General features: G+C 41.2%; 3 protein-coding genes across 7 annotated transcripts; 1 reads left to right on the forward strand and 2 right to left on the reverse strand.

Annotated features, from left to right (window-relative positions):
• Nucleotides 1-983: 983 nt before the first annotated feature.
• Nucleotides 984-10356, reverse strand: LOC135094683 (ubiquitin-conjugating enzyme E2 Q2-like). Its single transcript, XM_063994996.1, has 9 exons — nt 10052-10356; nt 7533-7637; nt 6889-7023; nt 6192-6456; nt 5333-5484; nt 4997-5104; nt 4567-4692; nt 3642-3708; nt 984-3030 (listed from the first exon to the last, which is right to left on the reverse strand). The coding sequence occupies exons 1-9, from the start codon at nt 10211-10213 to the stop codon at nt 2999-3001; spliced, it is 1152 nt and encodes a 383-aa protein (XP_063851066.1). The 5' UTR covers nt 10214-10356; the 3' UTR covers nt 984-2998.
• Nucleotides 10357-12367: 2011 nt separating this feature from the next.
• Nucleotides 12368-18711, forward strand: LOC135094616 (uncharacterized). 3 transcript variants are annotated; one of them, XR_010263889.1, is made up of 4 exons: nt 13198-13343; nt 14374-14516; nt 14969-18371; nt 18461-18711. XR_010263889.1 is itself a non-coding variant. In XM_063994865.1 (3 exons), exons 2-3 carry the CDS (start codon nt 14406-14408, stop codon nt 15212-15214), a joined length of 357 nt encoding a protein of 118 aa, XP_063850935.1. In that variant the 5' UTR covers nt 12368-12618; nt 14374-14405; the 3' UTR covers nt 15215-17571. The 3 variants fall into 3 exon arrangements, 2 of the variants coding, with proteins under 2 accessions (XP_063850935.1, XP_063850934.1); XM_063994865.1 differs by lacking the exons at nt 13198-13343; nt 18461-18711 and adding an exon at nt 12368-12618 and having other exon boundaries at nt 14969-17571; XM_063994864.1 differs by lacking the exon at nt 18461-18711 and having other exon boundaries at nt 13199-13343; nt 14969-17571.
• Nucleotides 18712-19898: 1187 nt separating this feature from the next.
• On the reverse strand, nt 19899-26885 carry LOC135094614 (heparan-alpha-glucosaminide N-acetyltransferase-like). 3 transcript variants are annotated; one of them, XM_063994858.1, is made up of 12 exons: nt 26602-26885; nt 26080-26246; nt 25867-25982; nt 25425-25528; nt 25046-25143; nt 24121-24350; nt 23850-23957; nt 23414-23551; nt 22565-22688; nt 22052-22173; nt 21538-21733; nt 19899-21020 (listed from the first exon to the last, which is right to left on the reverse strand). In XM_063994858.1, the coding sequence occupies exons 2-12, from the start codon at nt 26212-26214 to the stop codon at nt 20565-20567; spliced, it is 1827 nt and encodes a 608-aa protein (XP_063850928.1). In that variant the 5' UTR covers nt 26215-26246; nt 26602-26885; the 3' UTR covers nt 19899-20564. The 3 variants fall into 3 exon arrangements, with proteins under 3 accessions (XP_063850928.1, XP_063850929.1, XP_063850931.1); XM_063994859.1 differs by lacking the exon at nt 26602-26885 and adding an exon at nt 26453-26521; XM_063994861.1 differs by lacking the exon at nt 26602-26885 and adding an exon at nt 26443-26462.
• Between the last annotated feature and the right edge of the window lie 571 nt (nt 26886-27456).

Here is a 27456-nt window from a genome sequence, read left to right on the forward strand (position 1 = left end):
CAATAAGTTGGTGATGTGGTGTATACAAGTGTCACCTATAGCACCTCCCAGCCAGTGCCAGTCAGTCGGGTCGGTGCGTCGTGTGGGTGTCACAGTTCAGGGTTGAGGGATGTGTTGCCTCGTCCCATCGCCTCCCAGACATTTTAGTACTTGCGATTCCTCATGCAGAAGGATTAACAAATAAAAAAACAGGGCAGATAGATGACAAGTATGACAGGGCTTGGGTAGACAGACACTGGCTTGTTTGACCGTCATCATCATCATCATCATCGTTATCAGTTTGTTTATACAGTCCCAACAAAAATGATGCCTAAAAGGTATGTATATTTATATATATATATTTATAGTTATGTACACAGGAGCTCACTTTAAAGGCCATTGAATTACCATCCACAGGAATGTCCCTTGCAATGACACAATCAATTCACCGGCGGAAAACGGATGACGGATTGGTGGGCAGGCAGTCACCAGCAGTCATCAGCAGTGCCGGGTCGTGTCATTGCGTCAACACCTCGCTCGGATCGTGCCGGCGGGCTCTCTCTCTCTCTCTCTCTCTCTCTCTCTCAGTGATCTGTCACGGGTGTCACACTAAGCAGCATTAATCAGAGTCACCTCTTGCTCGCGGCATCACGTCAAATATTCGCATCATGTTCACCAAACAAAACGTACCGAAAATAAAATACTCCATAATATCACTACTGCTGCAATTGTCACTCACACACTCACACGCACACGCACACACACACAAGCCAAGAGCCAGCCACCCTTTCTGCCACCACAGCCACACACTAGTCAGGAAACTTAAGTGGAGCACAGAGGAACCCCAAGAACAGCAAGCAGATTAAGGGAAAGAACTCTGCACTGGCTTATCCTTGTGTCAATGAATGTACAGCTTTCTTCGCCCTGTCCTGAGCAATGTATTTGGTGATAGTGAATCCAAAATAGTGGTATTTGACATGAACCATTGAATAAAAATGCTGGAGTCGTTTCACTTTCATGTTTTGTATCTTTATTTGCGGTAAAACACAACACAAAACAGATATATATATATATAGCTAGTATGTTTCCTCTCTCTCTCTCTCTCTCTCTTTCTCTCTCTCTCTCTCAATTATCTGTCTGTTTATATTTCAAGTTGTGTGGAAACAAGACAGAATGCACCTCAGAAATGTTATCAAACAGAGCCACTTGTAAAAAGCACTTGGGTTAAACTAGTGATACATTTACTCTGCCTGTAGCTCCTTGTCACTGGAGTCACCAATGATATGACACTTGCAGTTTTTGTTATTGTCGTTTTTGTGAGTTTGTTAACTGTCAGATGATGAAAGTTAAAAGTTTTGCTGTTGTTGTTGTTGTTGTTGTTGTATAGATTGTTCTCGACTCTACAGTGATAAAAATTTTAAGTTTTCCCATTTTTTTTTGTAATTTTATGGATTTTTCTCAATTCTAAGATAAAGTCAGCAGCCATGATAAAATAGTCCTTCCTGTTGTTGTTTTATTTTATTTTATTTTTTTTGTTTTGTAGTATTTTTTTTTGTTTTTGTGGATTTTCTAAACTCTATGACACATTCAGAATGGTCATCATGGCTACACTTCTTGCTATCATTGTTGTTGTTGCTATTATCACTGTTGTTTTTTGTTGCGGTTTTAGTTGTCTTAGTGGCGAGCTGTGTTTAGGCGAATGTTTTGATTACACGGCCAACCTGAGATGCAAATAACTTTATCAAGAATCCTTACCTAGAAAGAGAAAATAAGGAATGGTGATGATGATTATGATGATGTGAGCAGTGGTGGTGATGACTGTGATGAAGAGACACTGGCAACAAATAGTGGTAAGATTTACATTAGTCCAATCTTTTTTTCAAGTCCAAAATGTCGAAACGTCTGGCATGAGATGATGATACACTGTCGTACAAAAAGTTAAGACAACACAGAAATCAAAGAGGAAATAAAAAGATATTAATCGTCCATGAACAGAGTGGTTTGGTAAAATGACTGCAAGAAAACATCAACCTCTTCCCCCCTCTTGACCAATAACTGTGAAAATTTGTACAGTCTTGTATCTTTTGCCTCCATTTCAAATCCTGTCCTGTTCTTTAAACTCTCTCTCTCTCTCTCTCTCTCTCTCTCTCTCTCTCTCCAAACACAACACTGACTAACTTAACAGACACTTGGCAAGGCAGAGGTAATGGTTAATTTCAGCTCACAGATCCGCTAATGCTGTTGCCATCAGAAGGGGTGTGGTGGTGGTAGTGGTGGTGGTGTGGTGGTGGTGGTGGAGGTGATAGTGGTGGTGGTGGTGGTGGTGGTGGTGGTGGAGGTGGTGGTGGTGGGTGCAGGAAAATATACAGTGCGAGGACTTTACAATCTATAGTCAGTGTGTGAAAAAATGTCCGAGAGAGAACACAAAAATATATGTATACGTATATATATAAAATGAGAGAGGGTGGCGGTGGCGGCAGCGGCGGCGGTGGTGGTGGTGGTGGAAGAGAAAAGAAACATATGCACATCTGGTACAGTAATAATGATGATTGGGAATGGAGAGACTGTGGAAGTGTGACATGTGTGGCCAGCAGAGGAGGAAGAGGAAGAAACCAGGATACATATGTGTGTGTGTGTGAAGAGACAGACAGAACAAGCCGCTGCCTCTTAGACCGGGCCATAGAACAGAACACTAACAGAACAAATGAAGAAGTGAGTGAACAAAAACACAAAACATACCAGGACATGTTATGAAGTGCAATCAACACCTACTCCTCCTCCTCCTCAACACCAATCCTACTGACTGAAGCCTTGTGAGTGTGTGTGTGTGTCTGTGTACATGTGTGTGTGTATGTCACGGCGAGCTGGATGAGATGGCGGCGCTGTGGTGGTGGCGGTGGTGGTGGTGGCGAGAAGGGTCGGAGGTGGTGGTGGTGGAAGAGCAGACAACAACAGCCTGGCGTGGGGAGATGGGGTGAGGGGGCGGGGTGCCAGAGGCGAGGACCGGCCCTTCACCTCCTTACCCGTCCTCCTTAGGGGGGGTGAACCAGCCTGCAAGGACACCAAATATTTGTTGTCCACTTCAAGTTTGCTTAATTCACAACAGTAAAGGCAAAGACATGTTGAGCTAGTGGGATGAGAGACAGAGACAGAAATGAGAGAAAGGACAGAGATGGAGATTGTAGGAGGGGTGAACCAGCCTGCAAGGACACCAAATGTTTGTTGTCCACTTCAGGTTTGCTTGACAAAAGAGAAAAAGATAAAAATGTGAGGAAATAGTAAGGAAAATGATATAGACTGTACAATAAAACTTTGTGGAGTGTATAGAGAGACAAAGGCAATGAAAATGTGAGAAGACAGCAAGAAAAGAGACAAAAAAATGGAAATAAGACAACATGGAGAGGTGTCAACTGTAAGACAAATGGAAAATATTGGAAAAATTCATTGTCATTATTACACAATCAAATTACTATCCTCAGAAAGACAATGCTGAAAAAAAAAAAAAAAAAAATCATCACCACTACATACTACAATATTATCCTCTTACACAAACACAATAGATCACCATCATATACCAAATTATCACACACACACACACACACACACCATAAGACAACATTAAACACACCCCCCAACCAACACACACTCAAGAAAGTACTCACCATTCTTCTCGTGAATCTGTACGAGTGACTTAAAGGACTGCTGTGCCCTGGCCAAGCTATATTGTCCCTGCAACAAAAATATATCCATTACACACAGCCCCACACAGCACCTCAGACACTCCCAAAGGTGGCAGGACGTGAGAGACCCAGCCTGTATTCTGAAACATTCTGGTCTATCACCATGAATACTTTCCAAAGCCAGAGACAATTTACCAGGTTTTCAGAGTTTCCCCTGTTAATGATGTAAAAATCTTGTTAATCTGTCACTAGAATTGTAAAATGACCCTTGAAAACCTGTGGAACTTCAACTACAGACTTCTGAAAGCAGAGGTGCAGCCAGTGTTTCAAAATATAGCTCTTATCAGTAGACAGCCTTTACAAACTGCCCCTCAGACAGTCTTACAGGTGGTAATGTATGTAACACGTATATCACAACAGAAATGGGGATGAACAGAGAAACCTGCAGGTGGTAACAATGTTGGGGAGGTGTTTAGGGAGTGCCAGTAGGTCGACACTTGGCGGGGGACGTACAAGTGACGGCAGCTGCACGTCAATGCATCAGTGCCTGGCTTGGCTATACTTCTGCCTTAACTTAATTAGTCATCAATGTACCTAGATCTTATTGGCAAGCTTGACAGTAGAGAAACAGACAGAAAGACAAACAGATATAGGCAGACAGACAGAAAGTTGTTGTTCACTCAGTATTTCAATAGGGATCATACCAAACTACAAGAATTATTGCTATGTTTCTTATGCCGATAATCTCCGCAGTATAAAATGGTACAAAATAAAGAAGGTAAAGAACGAGGTAACAGGATAAAGGTGAATGAGAGCAAAATGACTTGACAATGCAAAGATACAGAGGTGAGGAATGAAAAGTGTGACTCAGCAGTGGTAACAGTGTTGAGCCAGAGAAAGCACCCACCTGATTGCTGCTTCCACTAATCTTGCCGGACTTCTGGGCTGAAAACTGGATGCGAGCTTTGCCCTTGACCAGCGTGGCAGCTATCTGCATTATCACCGCCTCAATAGTGTAGGCTGAGCTCCATCCCTGTACAGGCAAACCAACGCATGACTGGCTTAGACTACAACACTGTAATCTTTACTTTCTCACACACTGTAGCTGCATTTAGGAGTCTACAGAGGAAAAAAAAGTGGCAAACCTTGATATCTATAGGGGAAAAACAGGTGATATCTTTTGTTTTCATGTGCAGATGCAAGGTTTCCTAGTTTAAGGGAGGAGAAACAGACTCCATCTGTCACTCCTACCTTCCACCCTCACTCCATTCCATCTCACATTCAACCTGTCACTCCGCACCACACTCCTACTCACTCCCTCACTGCACACTCCTTACCTGTTTAGTGAGGAGCTCCATACAGATTGCCCCGCCCACCAGCACGTAGCCTCCGCTGATGACCGGCTGCACTACACGCACAAAGGGAGGTTCAAAGGGGTACATCTCCTGCAGAAGAGGAGGCCGGTTACTCTTAGCACACAACACAGTGAAACTCTATACACAATAATCAAGAACCTTTGCCAAGCAGAATTAAAGGGTTAAACTATATGTGCTTTAAGTAGTCAAATACTTAAAAATGAATCAGACTATAAACACAGTAAAGAGGATCAAGGTGCTTATAATGGAGGCCAAACCTTTAAACACACAGTAATGGATAGAAGGTGGACAGCAAACCTTAAAGTGGAAGTTGAAGAGGATGTGGTCCATTCCCTCCCGCTCCTTCAGCTGAACCATGTCATTGTGGAGCGGAGAGTCAGAGTCCACAATGAGAAGCTTCACGTTCCACTCGTACAGACTGTCGTTCACCAACTCCACGCTGTACACGCCTGTCACCGGGTTTGGAGGGTTAGTATAGGTGTGTGTGTGTGTGTGTGTGTGTGTGTGTGTGTGTGTGTGTGTGTGTGTGTGTGTGTGTGTGTGTGTGTGTGTGTGTGTGTGTAGAGATAACTATGAATTTTGATATATAAAAGAAATGTGAATGCTTTGGGCTTCTGTCATACCAAAAAACACTCTTCACCTCTCCACACTCCCAGACAAATGCTCTCCACACTTCTTCACACTCAAACACACCCTTCTTGAATTGCTCCTATCAAACACACTCTTTCCTTCTCTTCCTTGATTCTCAAACACACTCTTTCCTTCTCTTCCTTGATTCTCAAACACACTCCTTCCTTGCCTTCCTCCACTTCCAAACATACTTTCTTTCTACCTCTCCACACTGCCAAGCAAACCCTTTCTACACCCCTCCCCACTCTCACACACCCTTTTGAAGCTGCCCGACTGGTTAATGTCCCTCTCTACACCCCTCCTGACTCTGAACACACTCAAACACAACCTTTTTGAAGCTGCCTGAGTGGTTAATGTCCCTCTCTACACCCCTCCTGACTCTGAACACACACAAACACAACCTTTTTGAAGCTGCCTGACTGGTTAATGTCCCTCTCTATACCCCTCCTGACTCTGAACACTCTCAAACACACCCATTTTTTAAGCTACCTGAGAGGTTAATGTCCCTCTAACTCCGCCAACACACCCTTTTTGAAGCTGTCTGAGCGGTAGATGTCCCTAAGCTCCTTCATGAGTCGGTCGGTGGCCTGCACAGAGCCGGAAATGGAGCCGCGGAGGTAGTCCTGTCGCTGGTTGGCCTTGAGGCGGTCCAGGGTGGCCATGTGGCTTGGGTGAATGTCCTCGTCCTTCTGGGCTGCGTGGGAGGACGTGTTGTCTTCCATCTCCAGGTGAATGTCCTCCTCCATGTCCTCCTCCTCCTCCTCCATCTCTGAGTCCTCATACTCCTCATGCTGGGAAGGAGAGGAGAGGAGGCATGGGGATATATAAGTAATACGATTGCTTTATAATAATCTGAATACATAAACAAAGAATAAGTAATGAATAAGTAAAATATAAGTAAGAATAAGATGTTGAGGGAGTACAAGTAATCTGAACACTTTACAACAATCCAAGTACATACATGAAGAAATAGTAAAGAATAAGTAAAGGATAAAAGCCTTAAACACACAACCAAGTCTTGAACCTTTTCAAAACACCACAAACAATAGACGCCACAATCAATAAACGCCACAAAATAACATAACACTCACAAATACAAAATAACCAAGTCTATCATTAATCTGAACACTTAAAAACAGCAACACAAATCCTGAACCTTTAAAAACACAAACAAAACACCACAGACAGTAGACGCCACAATCAATAAACGCCACAACACTTACATGGTCGGTGACGTCATGTCCGTTGATGACCTGTGGCACGGAAACAAGGTCCAATCTATCCTCCAGGTCAGGCGGCTCCTCCATGCTGAACGCTGTGGTCAGTTCCCTCAGCAGCAGCTTCACCTGTTGTAGTACCTGAAGGAGGGGTGCTGTGTCAGTGGTGGTGGTGGTGGTGGTATATGGTTGGAGGAAGATGAAATGATAGAGAAATAGGAGGAAAATGAAGGAAAAGTACATGAGGAGGAGGAGGAGGAAGAGGAGGAGGAGACATAAAGAGATAAAGAGAAGGAGAAGCAATTAGTATAAGAACAAGATGAACAAAACACAAGAATAACAAGAACAAGATTGAGGAGGAAAAAAATGAAGAACCAACTAGTATAAGAACAACAAGAACAAAAACAAGGCTTGAGGAAAAAAGAGAACACACGACATGACAAAACAGGAAAACAAAAACACCAAATCTTTTCCTGTGACTCAAGAAGCAAAACACTAAGAAGAAGAAGAAGAAGAAGAAGAAGAAGAAGAAGAAGAAGAAGAAGAAGAAGAAGAAGAAGAAGAAGAAGAAGAAGAAGAAGAAGAAGAAGAAGAAGAAGAAGAAGAAGAAGAAAAAGGAGAAGGAAAAGAAGAAATAGAGGAAGACTTACATGGTTATCTTTGCCGACGGTGTTGCTGAGTCTCTCGATGGCGTTGGTAACATTGGTGTCCTCTGTCTCAGCAAACCAGACAGGAGGGGAATGAGGGTAGGTCTCCTGCAACAAAACAAACACACACACACACACATTGAGATCTACTGCCAAACACACACATAGATCAACAGACAGGGAGATAGATAGGTAGATAATTATGCAGTTTATCTAAGGTACATTTGGAAATAAGACACAAATACATAAACTTAAGTCCAGATTCTGAAAGACTTCTGCATCACATCTCCACTACTTCTAAAGGGCTCTAGTTGAAGCTACACATGTTTGTAAGGGTGTTTTTATGGTTCCAGTGACAAATAAACAAGATTTCCACATTATCAAAGGAGAAACAGTCTTGAGAATGCTCCTAATCATCTGTGGCCTTTAAAAATAGTCGTAATAAAAAACAAAGCATTTCTGAATACACTCACATATAGAAACTTACCAAGCACGCATGCACACACACACGCACGCACGCATGTATGCACACGCGCGTGCACACACACACATACGCACACATATATTATTTCTATATTTAGTTTACAAGATGCCACCAAGTCCCTGTATATCACATAAACTTGAAATATCTACATACATACACAAAAATCACACACACACACACACACACACACACACACACACACACACACACACACACACACACACACACACACACACACACACACAATTATCACTTCATCAAACACTCACTTCCAAGCACAGCCAACTCATCCTGACTTACAATAAGCCAGTCTGTGTCTCCAGCCATGCATCTGTTTATATATACATCTGTTAATCTCACACCAAAGAGCAACAGGAAAAAATATATGCATATATGATGTAAATCATATATGCATGTGAACAGAGAGATGGGTAACCTTGGGGATCAATTGTATAATGGATAACTAAATAAAAAGATGAGTAACTATAGAGGGGAACAACAATACTTCATTTGAAACTGTAAATGAATATGGACACCAATTATGGTAGTGAATGAGTGAATAAGGAAAACACAGAATAAAATACTAAATTAAAAAAGAGAAAGATAATAATGATAATAATAATGGCAGTAGTAGTGGTGGCAGTGGTGGTGGTAGCATTACTCACACTGATAATAATGTTTAGAGGATGGCAATGACAGTGATAACATAAGATAGCACAGCATAATAATGGAGGTTTGTCCTGAGATAACCACACACACACACACACACACACACACACACACACACACACACACACACAGAGACAGAGGCATCAAAACAATGTCAGATTCACACCCATGGTACAGCTGGGTTTAAAATAAGTGAAAATAATAATTGTAATTTATGGTTCATCTTATTTGTATGTCGGCAACCTGCATGAAGGGCAATATTACCTAATATTTACATAACAAACAAATATATATTAATCTTGGAGTGTTCTGCTGGTAATGGAAGAGAGAGAGAGAGAGAGAGAGAGAGAGAGAGAGAGAGAGAGAGAGAGAGAGAGAGAGAGAGAGAGACTCCATCCTAGTGAAATTATTAGGGTGTGAAATTTCCCCGCCCCCCCTCCCCCCCAACATATACGCACATTAATATGATTCAACAATGGGGGAGGAGCAGGTCTCTCTCTCTCTCTCTCTCTCTCTCTCTCTCTCTCTCTATGGCGACACCGCAGATTTATGTAAACAAAAGACACGTGATAGTGCTGTGCTGGTATATAATGTCAAAATATTTAATGGGTTTTTTAAATATTTCAACCTATGTGTATTTCGACCACGTTCTATATGCATACAGTAACCAAGGCAGCGATGCGAGTCTTCTAAGTCAAACAGGGCAAAACGCGGGGTGACAAGCGGGGGCAGGGCGGTGGCAGGGTAGCAAACAATATGGACGCTTCAATATGTAGTGTGTGAAGTCAACTACTGTCGTATTGCTGACCCAGATCTCGGGATTAGCACAGGTTGGCTGGGTATGGCAGAGCACTTGGCAGGGGAGGGGAGGGAGGGATGCTGGGAGGAGTCACAGGGAAGGAGAAGTCAGTCATTTATTTAAGTGGGTTAGCGAATACGTAGAAAAACATTCCTTGCGTATTATCAAGGTATTTTATCAAGTTTAGGCATAGTAGGCTTAGGCAGGCTGAAAGACGGAGTAGGATACTGAGGGAATGGGAAAGTATGTAGGAAAAAAAATAAGGGAAAAAAGTTAGGCGTAATAGTTTGTTTCTCGCATTCTGAGCCTAAATTCCCGTTTTGCTTAGGCCTACATTGGACATGGGATTGGGAACATTGGAAAGAGGTGTATGGGGAAACAAGGAGAGGCAGGGGATGAAGGATGGAGGTCTGGGAGGGTAGGGGGTCGGAGAGAGGGTGAGGGGAATGGGGGGTGTCCTTGTCTATAAACAAAAGCAATGGGCTGTTCTCTTTTTCGTTCTTCACGCCCACGCCCGCGCCACGCCCAGCCCCCTGCACCCACAGCAGCTTGCTACACGCCCATACTCACCGTAATGTTGGCGTGGATGTCATATTTCTTGCCCGTCTTGGAGATAAACCGACAGGTGAGCTCATCAACACTGGCAGACACAACTTGGAAGAGCTGATCCGTCTTGGGAAACGCGCCCTCCAGTACCCTTATTTCCTGCTTTAAGGTGTTCAGGCACGCCATTCCTCGTGTCCCCGCGTGCCCCGCTGCGTCATGCACTGTCCCACACCGGCAGCGTCTTCCCAAGTGGCGTAGGAAGGGAGAAACTGCGGAAAATGACAGCTGCTCCTGCCACTCTTCTTCTTTCCTCCAGTAAAATGGCGCCGGCGGTCAGTGTTGCCAAGGCCGCCCACCGTCAACCTCTACCGCCCCGCTCCTCAGCATCCTGTCTCCTTTATAATATTGGTTACTTGATATTATGTTTCTATTATTTTTTTCATATTCTTTTATCCTCTGTGGTTTTTTTTCGTTTTTGTTTTTGGTCAATATTTCTATTCAATGTATCTTTTCACTCTTCCTCCTCCTTCTCCTCTTATATCTGCTTTATTATACGTTAAACCTATCCCGTACTTTATATTATCCTTTTATTATCTCTTTGTGTGTGTTTTTATTAAGTAGGTTTTGTTTTGGTCAATATTTCCATTCTGTTTCTTTACCCTCTTCCCTTTCCTCCGCCTTCTACCTAAGTATTGTAAGCTGAATCTACAAATTTATCGGTTAGAGTGTATTATCTTTCTGTTATTTTTATATTCTTTTCTGTTATGTGATTTATGTTTTTTTATCCATACTTTCATCCTTATCTGCACACTATCTCCTTTCTTTCCTGTTTCTCCTTCTTGTTTATTTATTTTTATTAAACGCTAAATTTATTCGTTACTTTGTTGTCTGTATCTTTTGTAGCTACTCTTTCCTTTTCTATGGTTTCTATTTTCCTCAATATTTTAATTTTCTTATTCTTTGTCTCTCTTTTCTCATCTTAAAATTTCTTCTTCCTATCTTTTTTTTTTATTGTACGCTAAATCTGCAGTACTTTATAATATTTTTTTGCTATTTTATTAATTAATTTATTTAACTTTTTACTTAATTAGTATCATAATTTTTACTTCTTTTCAGTTAATGATTATTGTTATGTTTTGTGTTTTGATATTTTCATCATAGTTTCTCTCTCTCTCTCTCTCTCTCTCTCTCTCTCTCTCTCTCTCTCTCTCTCTCTCTCTCTCTCTCTCTCTCTCTCTCTCTCTCTCTCTCTCTCTCTGGTATAGCATGTGTAGTATTTTTTTTTTCACCAGTCTTTCCTTTCTAATATCTCTCTCTCTCTCTCTCTCTCTCTCTCTCTCTCTCTCTCTCTCTCTCTCTCTCTCTCTCTCTCTCTCTCTCTCTCTCTCACAACATTAAAACCAAAAATGCCTTCCTGATTTCATAACATACACAAGAAAATAAATAAATAAACAGTTACTTCTAGTTACGAAACATATGGGAGGAGGAAAGAATAGGAAGAAATGGGAAGAATAGGAGAAAAGAAATAGGAACAAAAAATAATGATAACTAGAACACCTAAAACTTTCCCGCAGTTTTACTAAAGCTTAAAAAAGAGAATAAAATACGGAATACGTGTGTATAGAAGATGAAGCATAGGTGGGCATGTAGAAGCTGAAATAAATTAGAAAAAAAAAAGTATGCTGGAAAGCCTAGAGATTTCTCGCCCAATCTGGCAAAACTGCCTCGCAAGGGCTCGAGAATTCCGAGATAGATTCGTTCTTGTTTCACAATCTGTGATATCAATATCCTTATCATAACACTAAAAACACAAAAAAATATGTGTATAATTTCATTAAAAGATGTAACATTAATAATATAGGGTTTTATTGCATTATATACATGTTATTTGTTGATATAGAGTAGGGTAGAGGTGTGATATGTGAGGCAGCAGACGAAATATAACGAAACATTGCAGAGTGTAATGTTATGGTTGAGTTAAATGGTCATTTCTCTGAACTAATACTCAAGAGATGTCGCTAGTGTCGCAGCGGAGGATTTAAATTGACTTGTGGTATTTAATTACAAGTTAAATACCCCGAGATTTAGAAATTCTATCCTTTAATCCCAGACATTATTGTTATTACCTCATTATTTCTGTTTCCTTAGTGGTAGCTCTTCACAACGATGTATATTTCTTTGTTAAGAGGGTGCCTTGCATGAACTACATACAGTCTGTCCCCCCAATGAGAGTGATGCAGTAAATAAAGGGTTGATCTTATCGCAGCCTGGAGGTGGAGGGCACTGGAGAAACGGTCCACTTCACCTGCTGCTGCCTTCTCACCTAGGCATCCAGATTGATGGCAAGCAGACAGCCTGGCCCGACGTGCCCTTCAGGGTGACACAGTGGACCCTGGCTCAGAGTACACCCTTACTTATGTTAGGAGTACAATTAAGCACTGTGTAAATAGTAATACAAGTGGTCAGTTGGCGCACTGCTGTCACAAAGGCAGTCCAAGTAACCTTCAGTGTGAGTGTCTCCCAGAACAATGATTGCACTTATGGCAGGCACCGCGGGACTCAGGCTGGGCTACACCAGGTATTTGTGGGAGGTTAGTACTGCCACACTTGTGTGTGCTGTGCATTGTGTGCTGCACCAAGGGACACACACTGCGTCCGCTCATTGTTACATTTATCAGGACCAGCAGGGCCTGTCTGCATTGTCTCTTGGTTCATCACCTCTGCCACTCTCATGGGTATTCTTAAAGAGTATCCACAGTTTGCCCGCAGATGGTGAAGCAATGTATCTTGCCCTGCCTTTCATTGGCCACCATCTGTTTCTATCCATCTCCATTTCATTAATTTTCTGTTGCTCAGTACTATAATATGGGAAGGCTTTTATTTCATTTGAACATATTGATAACATGTTTGGAATTATGTTGAATATTTTGAGTGAGTTAACAATACGAGTGTTATTAGATAAATGACCATAATGTGACGGAAATGAATAATTCGACTTTATGCCGTACTATAATAAAATAAATGTTGAGCTTCTTTTAATATATTCATAAGATACGGAAAATTATAGTAAATATTTTTCCTTACGTAATTGGAAAATTGTTGCTAAATAAATATCCACGTGAAGCCGAAATGTAATAACTGATATGGCAGGAAAGATTTCAAGTTTATTTGAATATATTCAAAAGATGTGCAAAATTATAGTTAACATTCTCAGTTAGTTACTGATAAGAGTTTTGGTAAATAGAAGAACACGTGGCGACGAGATCCACGCGCGCGCCGAAGTGGAAGTCAACAACAACACAAGGAGAGAACTGAGGTAACATTTTTCACCATAATTTCTTCTATTCTCCCTCGCCGAAGCTTTAAGCAGCCTAGACTACACACTCCACATCTTCTGCAGCTGTGCATCACCTTAGTTTCAATCAATATGACGTAGATCAAGTATTTCCTTTCACTTGCAAGACAACCTTGGCCAAACCTTCTCTTGTTTAGCGCATGAGTTTCTCTGTTATCGGTTATTTTTACGCTCGTCACTTCAGGGCTGTAACCTTCCTTCCCGGGGCTCTGTAATGGCTTGCTGTGAAAACAAACTTATACACTCGTTAGCCCAGGGCTGCGAGTGTTTACCTGGGCACTGTATCGCACCTGGTTGTCACACCTGGTGGGCTTCAAGCTTTACAAGCAGCATCGTTAAGTAAATCGCGTGCAGGGAAGCGAGCCACTGCTGACGTGCCGGTGTCGTGTCCGTGAGTGTCCGCCTGTACGGAGCTGTCCGGGCTTTGTTTACAAACAAAAGGCGGACAGCTACATACAGAGATCCGTGGACATAGCTGGTCGCCTATCCGTGGATGTTTGGCCATTGTTTTGAAGCACAGGGAGGCACATCGTTTAATTTTTTTCATAAATAAACCGTTCTTAAATCCAATACACCGCCATATTTAAAAAAAAAGTGTATACATCAGTAAGGTGACTGCCACACTCCATTTGTGTTATCCTGCCCACTGTTACACTTCATAGGAGTTATTCTGACGAGACATATAGGCAGGTGGAGGTTAGTTCAAATGAATATAAGGACAGCGCTGATCTACAGGTACACCAGTCAACAAAATTTCATTACTAGACCAAGCAGTACTAATAATAATAATGATTGAGTTCTGTACCCTGTGTAGAATAATGAGATAGAATCATTGTGCATATTAAACAGATCATAGAGTATATTGGCAATTTGAACAACTAATGCATGACAACTCCACAGCATGTTTATCAGGCTTGAGTCACAGCACATTCACAGCATTTAGGGAGTCACAGCAGAGCCACAGAAGAGTCTTGATGTTTCGTCCTTGCAGGGAGAGAGGCAGCCACGACTGAGGGAAGGACAATGTCAGAGGAGGATTCGAGAGAGCTCATCGAATCCATTAAGAGGCAACAAGCAGAGACCAGGATTCGCCTCAGCCTGGCCAACCGTCACATCAACACTCTGTACTCGCAGGTGTGTGGGAGTGTGTGTCATCTCTCTCTACAGGGTTGGCAACAGTGCTTTTCCTGACTCCTATTGGTTTGACTGGCTGTGGAAGTGTAAGATGATGGTTTAACAGGTTGTAGTGGAAGTTACTTGGGTTTTTTTGGTATTAGCTTAAGTTTGCAAGGGTGTTTTTTATGATTCCTGTGATTGTTTAGCAGGTCGTACTGGGAGTTGTTAGGGCTCCCAAGGGTGTCTCTGTGATTTCACTGATAAACACACCCTGCACCATCATTAGGAAAAGAAACTCATAATAACTCAACCAAACTTAACCTAAAAAAAAAAAGTAGAAAAGAAAGCAAAACTATTTAAAGAGAAAACCACCAAATCACCCTTGAAATAAATCAATAAATAAATAAAAGCAAAGCAAAAGCATTCAAAACCACCATCGCAACACAACAACACAACACACTTATCCACAGGTACAGGACTTGGAGGAGCAGTTTCGCACGGCTATGGTCTTTAAGAAACACTCGGCGCGCTACAACCTCCGTCAGAAGCTTGCGGTCATCATGGGACTCAAGATTGTGTACCTCAACTACTGCTCAGTCAAGTCGCAGGAGCTGGAACGCATCAACAGAAAACTCCGTTCCCTCACTGACCGGGAAGAGGAGGCCATGGACACGGACTCGCTGGAGGAACCGAGCACTTCCCTGGTGGAGATGTAGTGTGTGGAGTAGTGTTGCATTGTGGAGTGCTGGTTACTGTGTGTGTTTCTCATGGCTTACTCCCACAAAGACTGACTGACAGAGGGAGAGAGAGAGGTGAAGAGAGACTGATTTGATATATGTTTCTGCATTTAATTTGGAGTGCTGGCTGCCTGTGTATGTCTTTTCTTCAGGTAAAGAGGACTGACAGAGGGAAGGAGAAGAAGAGAGAGATAGAGAGACTAAGACTGATTTAACTGTTTCTGGTTTTATTTGAGTGTTGGCTGCCTGTGTATGTGTCTGTTCTCCCACACGAACTGAGAGAGGCAGGGAGGTAGAGAGGAGGACTGGCAGAGAGAGATATAGAGAGAGAGACTAGGCTTGTATTTATCTATCTGTGGGTAACTCTAAGGTCTGGAAAAACTGGTAGTGTGAATGCTAAGTAATATAGGTTTATTTCAACACCAGGAAGTGATTTCATTGCATTTCCTCCTGTTTTGTTAGGATAATTTGAGTGTAGTGGAGTGAGGCATTTTGTATTCAAGATTCACTTAAGATCTGACGTGTTTGGCAGTCCCAGTTAGAATGTCTAGAATGGAGGAGGAGAAGCAGGTTTTAGAGATAGAAGAAGAAGAGGAGGAGGAGGAGGAGGAGGAGGAGGAGGAGGAGGAGGAGGAGGAAGAAGAGGAGACACTAGTCCTTGTCGAGCTACATGGCGTGATAGACTCGGAGATCTTCACACAGGACAGTTTCAGCAAGTTTAAAGTCCTGGCGGTGGACTCTGAGCGGCCCGTCCTGCAGGTGGAAAACTTCATCTTCTCAGGGGAATATGAACACACGCTGGGGACAGCCGTGTTCTTCGAGGAGGAGGAGAAACGACTCAAGTGTGACCCCGTGTTCTGCAAGAAGCCACCACGGATGCTACGTTATGCTTGCAGCACCAACAAGAAGCTCAGCATGAAGAGGGTGTTTGTATCGGAGAAGAGCGCCGGGGGAGATGTGAAGCGCGAGGGGGAGCCTGGGCCGAGTCACATCTCTGTTGGCCCTTCAGACGCGGCCCAGAAATTGGATAATGCAGGTGGTGGGATGGGTACTGAGGAGCAAGACTTGACTGAGATACAGACTGAGGTATCAACAGGACCATAGGTGTTCCTTGGTGTCTGAGGTGTGTCATCCTGCTGGCTTCTCTGATATGGCAAGTTACTGTGCTAGATGGGTACTGAGGAGGCTAACTTGACAGATACCACCAGTTGTCAACCTTACTGTTTATTGTGATGTTAGGAGAGATTGTCAGTGCTCCTGTCTATTCTTGGGGAGTGTAAGTGTTGTATAATTTTTGTGTCTTGTCTTGCATATGTTACTGCAGGTTTTTATTTTTGCTGTCTAATGTTCTTTTGTTGTTTGTGTTTTGTCTCCTCTTTCTTACTTCCTGCATTTCTTTCATTCTCATCTCATATTCCTCCTTCTTCTGTATGATCTACTTCTTCCTTTTATTTTTGCTCTCTCATGTCCATTCTCATCTAGACTTGTTTCTCAAATTATAACAATCCTGACCTTAATTGTGGCAGCAAAGACAAGGGCACAGCAAGTCTTTGATGTGTGTGTGTGTGTGTGTGTGTGTGTGTGTGTGTGTCAGTGGATGGCTCAAGACTTTGTACTGTTCTTTAAGCCATGACTGCCTCTGTATCAAGCCATAATGGATGGATCAGATATTGTATAGATTAAGCCACTCTGCTTGGTTCTGGGTTAGGATAGGTTGGGTTGGATGTTACTTAATCTATTCACTTCAAAATATAGGTTAGGTTAAAATAATGTAGCCTAACTTATTCTGTCCCACCTTTCAAAAATAGATTTGGTAACAATGCACAACCTAACTGATCCAACCTATCCCAGCCCACTTCAAAATAGTAAGGATTAAGTTAGAATAGGATAGCCTAACCTAATCTAACCCATCCCTTCCCATCCCAGCCTACTAAAAAAAGCTAGGGTTAGGTTAAGTTAGGTCATATATCCTAGCTCCTCTGAAATAGGGTTAGATTATACATAACCTACCCTAACATGAAAGAATACCAAGGGTGGCTCTCGGAAAACAGCTTGGGGTTAGGTTAGAGGTCAGGCAACATGACCGAACCTAACACACCCTGGAGTGGCTTATAATTATGTGGGGAATGTATGAAGTTAAATGTATGTGATTGTGTGATGGCGTTGTCAGAATATTAAATGTGTCATGCCTTGCTCTGCCAATTTCTGAACAGCTGATCCTCCCACAACAAATGTCCAAGTCACTTGTTAATTAATGTACTCATCTGTAACGTGTGACTGAGTTAAGTTATTTGATAAACCACTGCGTCTTTTTTCATTATTATATTTGACAGTGATGCAGTGTTTCCTTAACCAGTGGTGGAGAGAGAGAGAGAGAGAGAGAGAGAGAGAGAGAGAGAGAGAGAGAGATGAAAAGTATATCTAAAAAAATTGATAAATACAAAAAAAAAAAAAAGTGACGATAAATAACTGGCTATTCTACACAATAATATAAGGTTAGGATGCCATTGAGAGATGTGCAGTTAAGGTACCTAATCAATAAACTGTCTCTTTTTAATATTACTAACGTTACTCTAGTGTTTTATTACAATTGACAACAAACTGTAAACAAGATCCTGGAAACATGACACTGCAGGGACAGGAAACAAATTGTGTGGAAATACCTTTATATATCAACTTTACATATGAAAGGTTTACTCTATCAAATATACTAGAAATAATAAAGTTTATCACAACATATAAGACTAAATAACAATAATAATGGCAGTACATGCTTTCTATAAGTAATTCTGCCCCTTAATTATACACACAAATAATAATGACAGACTCTTGAAGTAATAAAGGAATGTTTCTAATTCTATATATGGCATAATAATTCAGTCATAAATTAAATATCTATAGGAGTATATGAAGTTTCTCAATATGCTGTTTTCTTAAATGTTACACTAGCTTGTCTTGAAAAGCTTAACAGGCTGTAGTGGAAGTTGTTGGGATTCTCAAGGGTGCTTTCATGATTCCAGTGATAGTTTAACAGGTTGTAGTGGAAGTTATTAAGGTTTTCATAAGTATAGTGATAGTTTAATAGATTGTAGTAGAAGTTATTGGGGTTTTCATGATTCCAGTGATAGTTTAACAGGTTGTAATGGAAGTTATTGGAGTTTTTATGATTTTAGTGATAGTTTACAGGTTGTAGTGGAAGTTATTAATAGTTTAATAGTTTAATAGGTTGTAGTGGAAGTTATTGGGGTTTTCATGATTCCAGTGATAGTTTAACAGGTTGTAGTGGAAGTTATTGGAGTTTTCATGATTCCAGTGATAGTTTAACAGGTTGTAGTGGAAGTTATTGGAGTTTTCATGATTTTAGTGATAGTTTAACAGGTTGCAGTAGAAATTATTGGAGTTTTCAAGTGTTTCTATAACCACTAACAATTTACCAAGGAATCTGTACCAGCAAGACAAAAAAAAAGAAAAGATAAGGAAAGACATTCATGAAAGCTGAACTAACCAAATTACCTATAGCAATAATACTTTCTACAATATGGCAACAGTTTCTTTATAATATAGCAAAAAAATTATCTCTATACCACGCTGGCAACCTCACATGGGGCGGCCCAGACAAGTCACCACACACACACACATCCACAATCATTCACACTTTTGGTAATAATAATAATAATAATAATAATAATAATAATAATAATAATAATAATAATAATAATAATAACAATAATAATAATAATAATCTATCTATCTATCTCTATTATACCACGCTGCCAATCCCACACAGGGCAACCCAGACACACACACACACACACACACACACACACACACACACACACATGCTCCCAGCCTTGTCAGCCCCTGGTGGAGCTTAGGCATGGCAAAAATACCCTCATAAAGTAGAAATGCCCGTATTATATGGCAGAAATACAATAATTCTAAAGTATTCTGTCCACTGGTAATAATTATTGTGCTACACCAACTCTCTCTCTCTCTCTCTCTCTCTCTCTCTCTCTCTCTCTCTCACTTTGTGCTCAAGACTCTGCGTGTAAAATATTTACCTCAGCTCTCTTAATTAAAAGTGGCTGGAAATATGTAAAAAAAAAAAAAACATTTAGACATTAGGAAAAGACAGAAAGACATTTAAAATTAATCTGACTGGACACTGAAGTGAAGCTTGTAGAAAATTAATAAAAGAAAAAACAAGACACAGACTAAGATAGAAAACTGGCTGGGAAATATGAAAGAATTAAAAGCAACATTGAGACATTAAGAAAAGACAAACATGATTTAAAATGAATCTGGCTGGAAATCTGAACATGCCTTGTAAAAAATGAATGAATAAATAAATAATAAGAAATATATAGATGGAATACTGTAAGATTAAAAAACTGGGTAGGATGTAAACAAATATTCAGATTAAGAAAAAAGGGAAAAAAACAAAACAAAAAGAAACAAGCATAAAATTAACAGAATATTTGAGAAAACCCCCCAAAATAGAAGAAAAAAAGTAACTAAATAAATAAGGATACAACAATGTAAGATAAAAAATAATTGGAAATAACATGAAAGGATTTGAAAAGAGGAGAAAATTATAGGGTATATATGAATTAACTCCCCTTAAGCTGATATTTTTTTTACTGACTGACTGACTGACTGACTGACTGACTGACTAACTAACTGACTGACTGATTGACTGACTGAAAAAATGAACAAATGTAAAAAAAAAAAAAGATCAACACATTCTTGAAAAAAACACCTGAAAACCTCACAATTTATAGATTACAATCCCTAGTGACCACAACCTGACAGCACAAAAGTGTAAATAGCCAGCTTTATAAAAAAAAAACCTCACTAACACAGCTTTACCTAGAAGAAAGAGTTATAAATCCCTACCTTTATAAAACACACATCCTGTCACAACCTCACACAAAAGAAAAAAGGTGAATAGTTTTTAAATTCTTAGCTAAACATGGCAATTCCTATTACAACCTCACATAACAAGAAAAGCTGAGCAATTCATAAATCCATTCACTATTCCTATCTCACATAAGAAGACAAACCACCATCTTGCAACCTTCCATACAAGAACAAGTGAAGCCATTCCTACCTCACTCACATGCAGGAAAAACAAATTGAACCATACCTTAAATCCTTGGTCTCCCTTCCTGCCGCAACCTTACAGACAGGAAAACAAACTACTCATTTCCATCTTCATAAAACACCTGTCTTCTTGCAACCTCACACACAGGAAAAACAAACAGAGCAGTACCTAAAACCTCGCTCTCCATTCAAACGTACATAAAACCCTGACCAGCATCCCTTTCCCTCACACAGACAGATACAGTTTCCTTCTGTGGCACAAGTAAGCAATAACAACCCAGGAACTCGTCGCCCAGAGGTTCATAATGAGATGGTTGGAGTGGTGCTGTCCGACCGGCTTCCAGGACCAAGGGAACAGACCCCCACATATCTCATGGCCCACGTACAAAAGAATTGAGTTCATGCCTGCATATCGTAATGGGTTCCCGGCCCACCAGCCTCTCTCATCTATCATAATGTAGAGGATGGTGAAGAGGACAAAGGCGAAAGAAGTGGTGCATAAGACGTAGGATAGTGACCATAGATTCTTGTTGACTGGGATCACGCCACCTTCTTTCCTCCACCCGCACAGAAAGCCAGCCAGCAGACCGGTCACCAGCGCCCACACCAGCCAGCGTGTCCAGCGGCCGCGGTGTGTCTGGTATGTAGTGATGATACGACCACACGCTGCGCCGAACTGCACCTGTGTATGTAGTTGGAATTTGTGATTCTGTGGTCAATAAATCTGAGTGTGTTGGTGTGGGGTCAGCTTGTGTTGGAGAAGACTGGTAACCTAACCTAAGCTGACTGAATCTGTGTGGAGTGTGTTTAGCTTGTACAGGGAAAGATTGGTTACATTACCTAACTTAACCTAATCTAACTGAATCTGTGTGGGGTGTCTTTAGCTTCTACAGGGAAAGACAGGCGACCTTACCTAACCTAACCTAATGTAATCTTATCTAACTGAATGTGCGTGGGGTGTGTTTAGCTTGTACAGGGATAGGTTTGTGACCTGACCTAAGCTAACCTGACATGGCCAAACACAGCATACACCACTGACACCACCACCACTATCACCACCACAAACTAACCTATACCACTGAAAAAATGAAAAACAACACCAGTCACAGGGTTAAACAGAAAACACCACGCAAAACCATCACCACACCATCTCACTTTAGCCACTCACCACCACCATCACCACCACCACCACCACTAACCATGAGAACAGAAGTAAGGGCACCCAGCAGTCCTTCAGGGTCATAAGGAGTGTTGCTGGCATAAATAGTGACGCAGGTAGGGTGGCTGTAAACATGAGGCCGTCCCACCACCACTCGATCGATGTACCCAGCTGCTCCCCCTGTACAGCCCCGGTTCATCCCCCACTCGTGCAGCCCCCCTGGTCCGAGATAGCCCCTGTGGGAGGACAGGAAAGGTTAGGTTGTGGTTGTTGTTGTTGTTGTTGTTGTTGTATGTTGATGTTTGTGAGTTAAAGGAATGTTTTTTTTTGTGTGTGTTTGTGAATTGAAATGTTTTGTTTGTTTTTGCTTTTCTTTTTGTTTAGTTGTGTTTTATTTTGTTTTTTTTGTTATTTAATGTTTGTTGTGAGTTAATGAATTGGAAAATAGAATGAAGAGATTTTTTGTTTTGTTTTTATTTGACTGATCTTTATTTTTTTTTAGTCTCTCTCTCTCTCTCTCTCTCTCTCTCTCTCTCTCTCTCTCTCTGACTTACATGGGGCAGCCAGGGACGGGCAGGCCAAAGGTAAGGGTGGAGTGTATGATGAGCAGCACCAACGTGTACACCCACTGGGGACTTGAACGCACTATGTCGCGGATCTTCCAGTACCAGACATACTGTGGGGTGGCGGGAGTGCTGTTAGGTTAGGTTAAGTTAGGTATTGGGGTTAAGAAATGGTCTGCTTTGGTTGGGTCAGGAAATGGTTAGGTTAAGTAGTGTAGGTTTGGAGTTAGTTATGGTAGGTGTTGGGGGTTAGAAAATGGTTTGGTTAGGTTAGGTATTGTGGGGGTTTAGGAATTAGTTAGATTAGGTTAAACTGAAAAAAAAAACACTGTAGAAATCCAACTGTAGCTAAACCCCATACGAAAAAAGACTAACAGAGACAAAACTTGATGAAAAAATTAAAATCATCTATAAATCAAAACCAAAAAACAGAAAAACAGAAAAACACTCTTAGAAACAAGAATTTACCCTCACACACACACACACACACACACACACACACACCTCTGGGGACTCCTGCGGGTTCATGTTATACACTTCAATCACAGCTGTCAGGAAGTAGCAGATGGCGAACCTCTGAAGCACCCCAAAGATACGAAAAGTTGGCATGTAGTTATGGCCGCCAACACTGCAAGGAGAGAGAGAGAGAGAGAGAGAGAGAGAGAGAGAGAGAGAGAGAGAGAGAGAGAGAGAGAGAGAGAGAGAGAGAGAGAGAGAGAGAGAGAGAGAGAGAGAGAGAGAGAGAGAGTTAACGTATTGAAAATAAATGAGACCGTTAAAGGTAATGGGATGTAAACAGGTGCTAAAATATAAATAAGATAGGAAGTTGTTAGGTGCTGGAGGATTGAAGGTTAAAGATAGGGAAGAAATAGAGATGATAGTAATATTAACACTATACATCCCAAATTAAAGGGATGTTAAGTATAGATAAATAGACTTGACTTATCCTATCCTAATGTAGCCAAACTGAAATGAATCTATCTTAAATAAAACAAATTAAATGCACAAAATAGAGATAGAGAAAAGAAGAAATGGGTTAAAATAATAAGCAACAATCTGTCTCCCACTGGCTGACAAGAACAAAGGGGAAAAAACAATAAGTGACAGACTCTGACAAAGAAAGAAAAGCTAAAACAATAAATGACAGACTCTAACCAACAGGAAATAAAACAGAGACTAAAACAATAAGTGAAAAAATAAGACAGGAAGTTAAAACAATATACGACAGACACTGATGAAATAAGAAAACTAAAAGAATAAATGACAGACTCTAACCTACTGAAAATATGACAGGAACTAAAACAATAAGCGAAAAAATAATCAAGCGTCAAACAATAAATGCCAGACCCTCACCTATTGACAACAAGGCCGAGAGCAAAGAGAATTAGGCATCGTTTGAGAATCCGCGCCACGATAACGATGCGCTTTGTGGCTCTGCGAAGTTGTGAGCGGATCGAGAACACCAGACTCACGCCCATGATCCACAGAAACCTGGAGGGAAGGGACAGGTGGATCAGTGAGTGGATTAGTGGCTGGTTCGGAGAGTGGATTTCTGTGTTTGTTGTTTTTGATTGCTAGAGAATAGAAATAATAATAAAAATAGAGAAAGAATGAAGAAATGCGATATTATTTATGTATTTTAGTTTCAATATAAAAAAAATTGATAATAAATAAGAAAAAGAAAGAAAATTAATAAAAGAAATACACAGAGATATTAACACAAGACAACAATTCATAGCATTTTCACCACCACCCCCACCACCACCACCACCACCACCACCACACTCACCAGGGGAACACCAAATCAGCCACAGTAAGACCATTCCACCGCGCGTGTTTGAAGAACCAGTAACCGCCACCACCATAATTCACGAAGATCATCAGCACTATTGCCAACCTGGGCGAGAAACACCGGAATTAAGTTGAGTCAAGATTGCCAGGGAAATATTTTGATAATTCGCTTATTATGTATTGGTAAATGAGTGGATGGAAGAGGAAGAGGAGGAGGAGCTAGGATAAAGAAGAAGTACAAAAAACAAAACAAACAAACAAACACTAACCCGCGGAAGGCATCGAGCGACCTTAACCTTCCACTCTCCCTCCGTCCATCCAGAGGTATGGGGTCTGGATGGAGCATAGAGGCGGAGGTGGACGTGGAGGTGGATGGCTGGGAGGAGGTGGAAGGCTGGGATGTGGATGGCTGTGGGTCGGATGGGGGGTCGGACGAGATGGACGAATGGTCTTGAGAACGTCTGGATATCAAGGGACTTCTTTCATTATCCAGTGTTTGCTGTGGAGGATATGATGCTCTTACTACTACTACTACTACTACTACTACTACTACTACTACTACTACTACTACTACTACTACTACTACCACTGCTACTACTGGTACTGTTGCTGCTATTACTACTACTACTACTACTATTGCTACTACTAAAACTACTGTTATTATTGCTACTACTACTACTACTACTACTACTACTACTACTACTACTACTACACACACACACACACACACACACACACACACACACACACACACACACACACACACACACACACACACACACACACACAATTATTATTATTATTATTATTAAAACACACACACACACACACACACACACACACACACACACACACACACACACACACACACACACACACACACACACACACACAAAACACACACACACACACACACACACACAAAACTCACACACACCCACACACACACGCCATCAATCAATAGTATTTCCCTCCTAGATTAGACTTACCTTTAGGATTAATGTTAAGGTTTTCCCCATCCCCTATGTACATTTTCAGTTTGTCAACTGCCTAAATAATAAACCGTTTATTATTATTATTATTATTATTATTACAATACCACTTCCCAAAAACAGTAACAAGTCAAAACTCAAAAAAAAAACAGACAGACAAATCAGGAAAACACACACACACACACACACACATTAACCTCACCCTTGCTGTGGTCGACGAATCCATTCGGCGCACCAGAAACTTACTACACAGCCACATAAACATTAGGAGGAGGAAGAAGAGGGTAGCCGTGACCAGTGCTGTGAAAGAGAGATAGAGATGATAGAGAAAGAGGCTGGGAGGAGAGAGACAGGGATGACAGAGGTGAGAGAGAGGCTGGAAGAAAAGACTTTATGTATGTGGTATTTTTAAAGCAGTATTTTTGTGATTTAAGTGTCTGAAGAGAGAAAAGAGAGAGAAAGAGAGAGACAAAGCATCTACGGGTGTTCGGTAAGTTAAGTTACAGAAAAAACAGCAACATCATTTCATATTACAATGATTTAAAGAGCCAATCAACACATCGAGCATTCCTGTGACTTACGTAATGCCTCACTCTCTGGTTCCCTCGTCACCTCCACCTGCCGTGCCCCCCGTGCGTTGAGGAGCAGGTGGTAGTTCCCATAGAGGCCAAAGTGGTAATCCAGCCTGTCAAAGAACCCGTTATTAATTTTAATGTTATTTCATCTCCTTTATTATTCCCTATTCAATTCTGTTATCACTTAAATCATTAGGGTTTTGATGCATATACAGTAACTTGAACTAATTTAATGAACACTTACTAGAATTTCTTAATCATAGCCCCCACAGCATACACTGGTCCACACCCCACCCCTTCAAAATGAGACTGTTTCCTATCCTGCACTTACTCCAATCCTGAGACCACAGCACAGCCCCACAGCACACACCAGTTCAACCTTGCCCCTTCACAATGCATCTAATCCACCGTTTCCCTCTCTTCACCTCAATCACACACTAATACTTGCTTGTACAGGTCCCGGCCATCCTCGGTGTTGATGAAGATACTGGTAGGGTAGGTGGTGTTGACGGCCAGGGTGTGGGTGGTGTTGGGGGCCAGAGTGAGGTAGTACCAGGGGGGACACTGCCAGATGAACAGACAGAACATCATGGTTAAAGAATGACTTCCCGCACCTCTCTCTCTCTCTCTCTCTCTCTCTCTCTCTCTCTCACGCCCTTACCTTATAGCACTCATCAGCCTGTGCCCAGAGTTGCAGGGTATTGTGTAAGTCATTGCTGGCCACTTCAAGACACGCCTGGCCCAGAACCAGGTGGCGGCCGTGGCAGGTTGGCGTGGAACTGTCACTAAAGGCCATGGTAGTCTAGGGTGTAGCCGAGACAAGGGGTGCTGGTGGTGTTGAGATGAGTGAGAGATGGATATATGAGTAATAACCTTTACTAACTGGTGTACACGTAAATACACACAATACGCATCCTTAGATAATACATAGGATTAAATGAACAGAACTGATTGAGCGAGATGGAATACAAATACTGACACAAATAAAACTTCTGCATTAGTACAAATACATAGAAATACACACAATATTATACCTATACAAACAAGCATCACGCGCACACTCTGAGAACACGCCTACTATTTCTGCGATGTTTGGAAGGAAAATTATTTGCCTTTTATAGAGTGTAATACAGATAAATACATATATGAATAAGTAAATATACATGATACATAATATACATACCTTGGGAACACCCGTGCAGACCACTAGAGACGAAAGTTTAAGAGAAAGTGTAAAATAAACAATGAATGCGAGTCAGCTGATCGCGACAACAACAATCAGCTGATGCTACCATGCTCGCCTCCTCCTCCCGTCTCTTCTTCTCTCACTGTATCTCTCTCTCCCTTTCTCACTATCTCTAATATAACAATGGGGTTTTGTTTCTAGATAATACGAGCTAGATAAAGGAATTTGTGTTGAGATATGCACAGTTTATCTATTCATTTTGGGGGTGCTAGCGTTGGAGACGAGATGGTAATGAAATATCATAGATTAATGTTTATTACATTTAATCTCTCTCTCTCTCTCTCTCTCTCTCTCTCTCTCTCATATGATCAGGGTTGGAGGAAATGACAATCTCTCTCTCTCTCTCTCTCTCTCTCTCTCTCTGGTGTATTAAATGAATTTTATATAATGAAAGTGAACGCAGCTAAACAAAGTTGGGTGCTACTTTGGCTTGCTATCCACTTGTCATGAGTCTTCTTTGGCATGCGATCTACACTTTAGATTGCGATCTACGTGTTATGAATTTTTTGCATGCAATCTACACTTTATATTGTGATCTATAATAAGAAAAGTTGTACTTATCAAGAACAAGGAAAACACTTGTCCTAGCTTCGAGAGAAAATGTCTGGTTAGAGAGTCTGAAGCAGGAGTGGAATGTCTGTTCTAGTGTCGAAGTTCAAAGAAGAGACCGTGAGACACTTCACCCAGTTATTCAGAGAGAAGTCGGTGAAGGCTCAATAATCTATTCCAACGACTGGCCAGCTTATTCTAATTTAAACCAACTCAAATTTCATAATTTTTCCATAAATCATC

The sequence above is a fragment of the Scylla paramamosain genome, chromosome 46, assembly GCF_035594125.1.
Source record: "Scylla paramamosain isolate STU-SP2022 chromosome 46, ASM3559412v1, whole genome shotgun sequence".
Taxonomy (NCBI): Eukaryota; Metazoa; Arthropoda; class Malacostraca; order Decapoda; family Portunidae; genus Scylla; species Scylla paramamosain.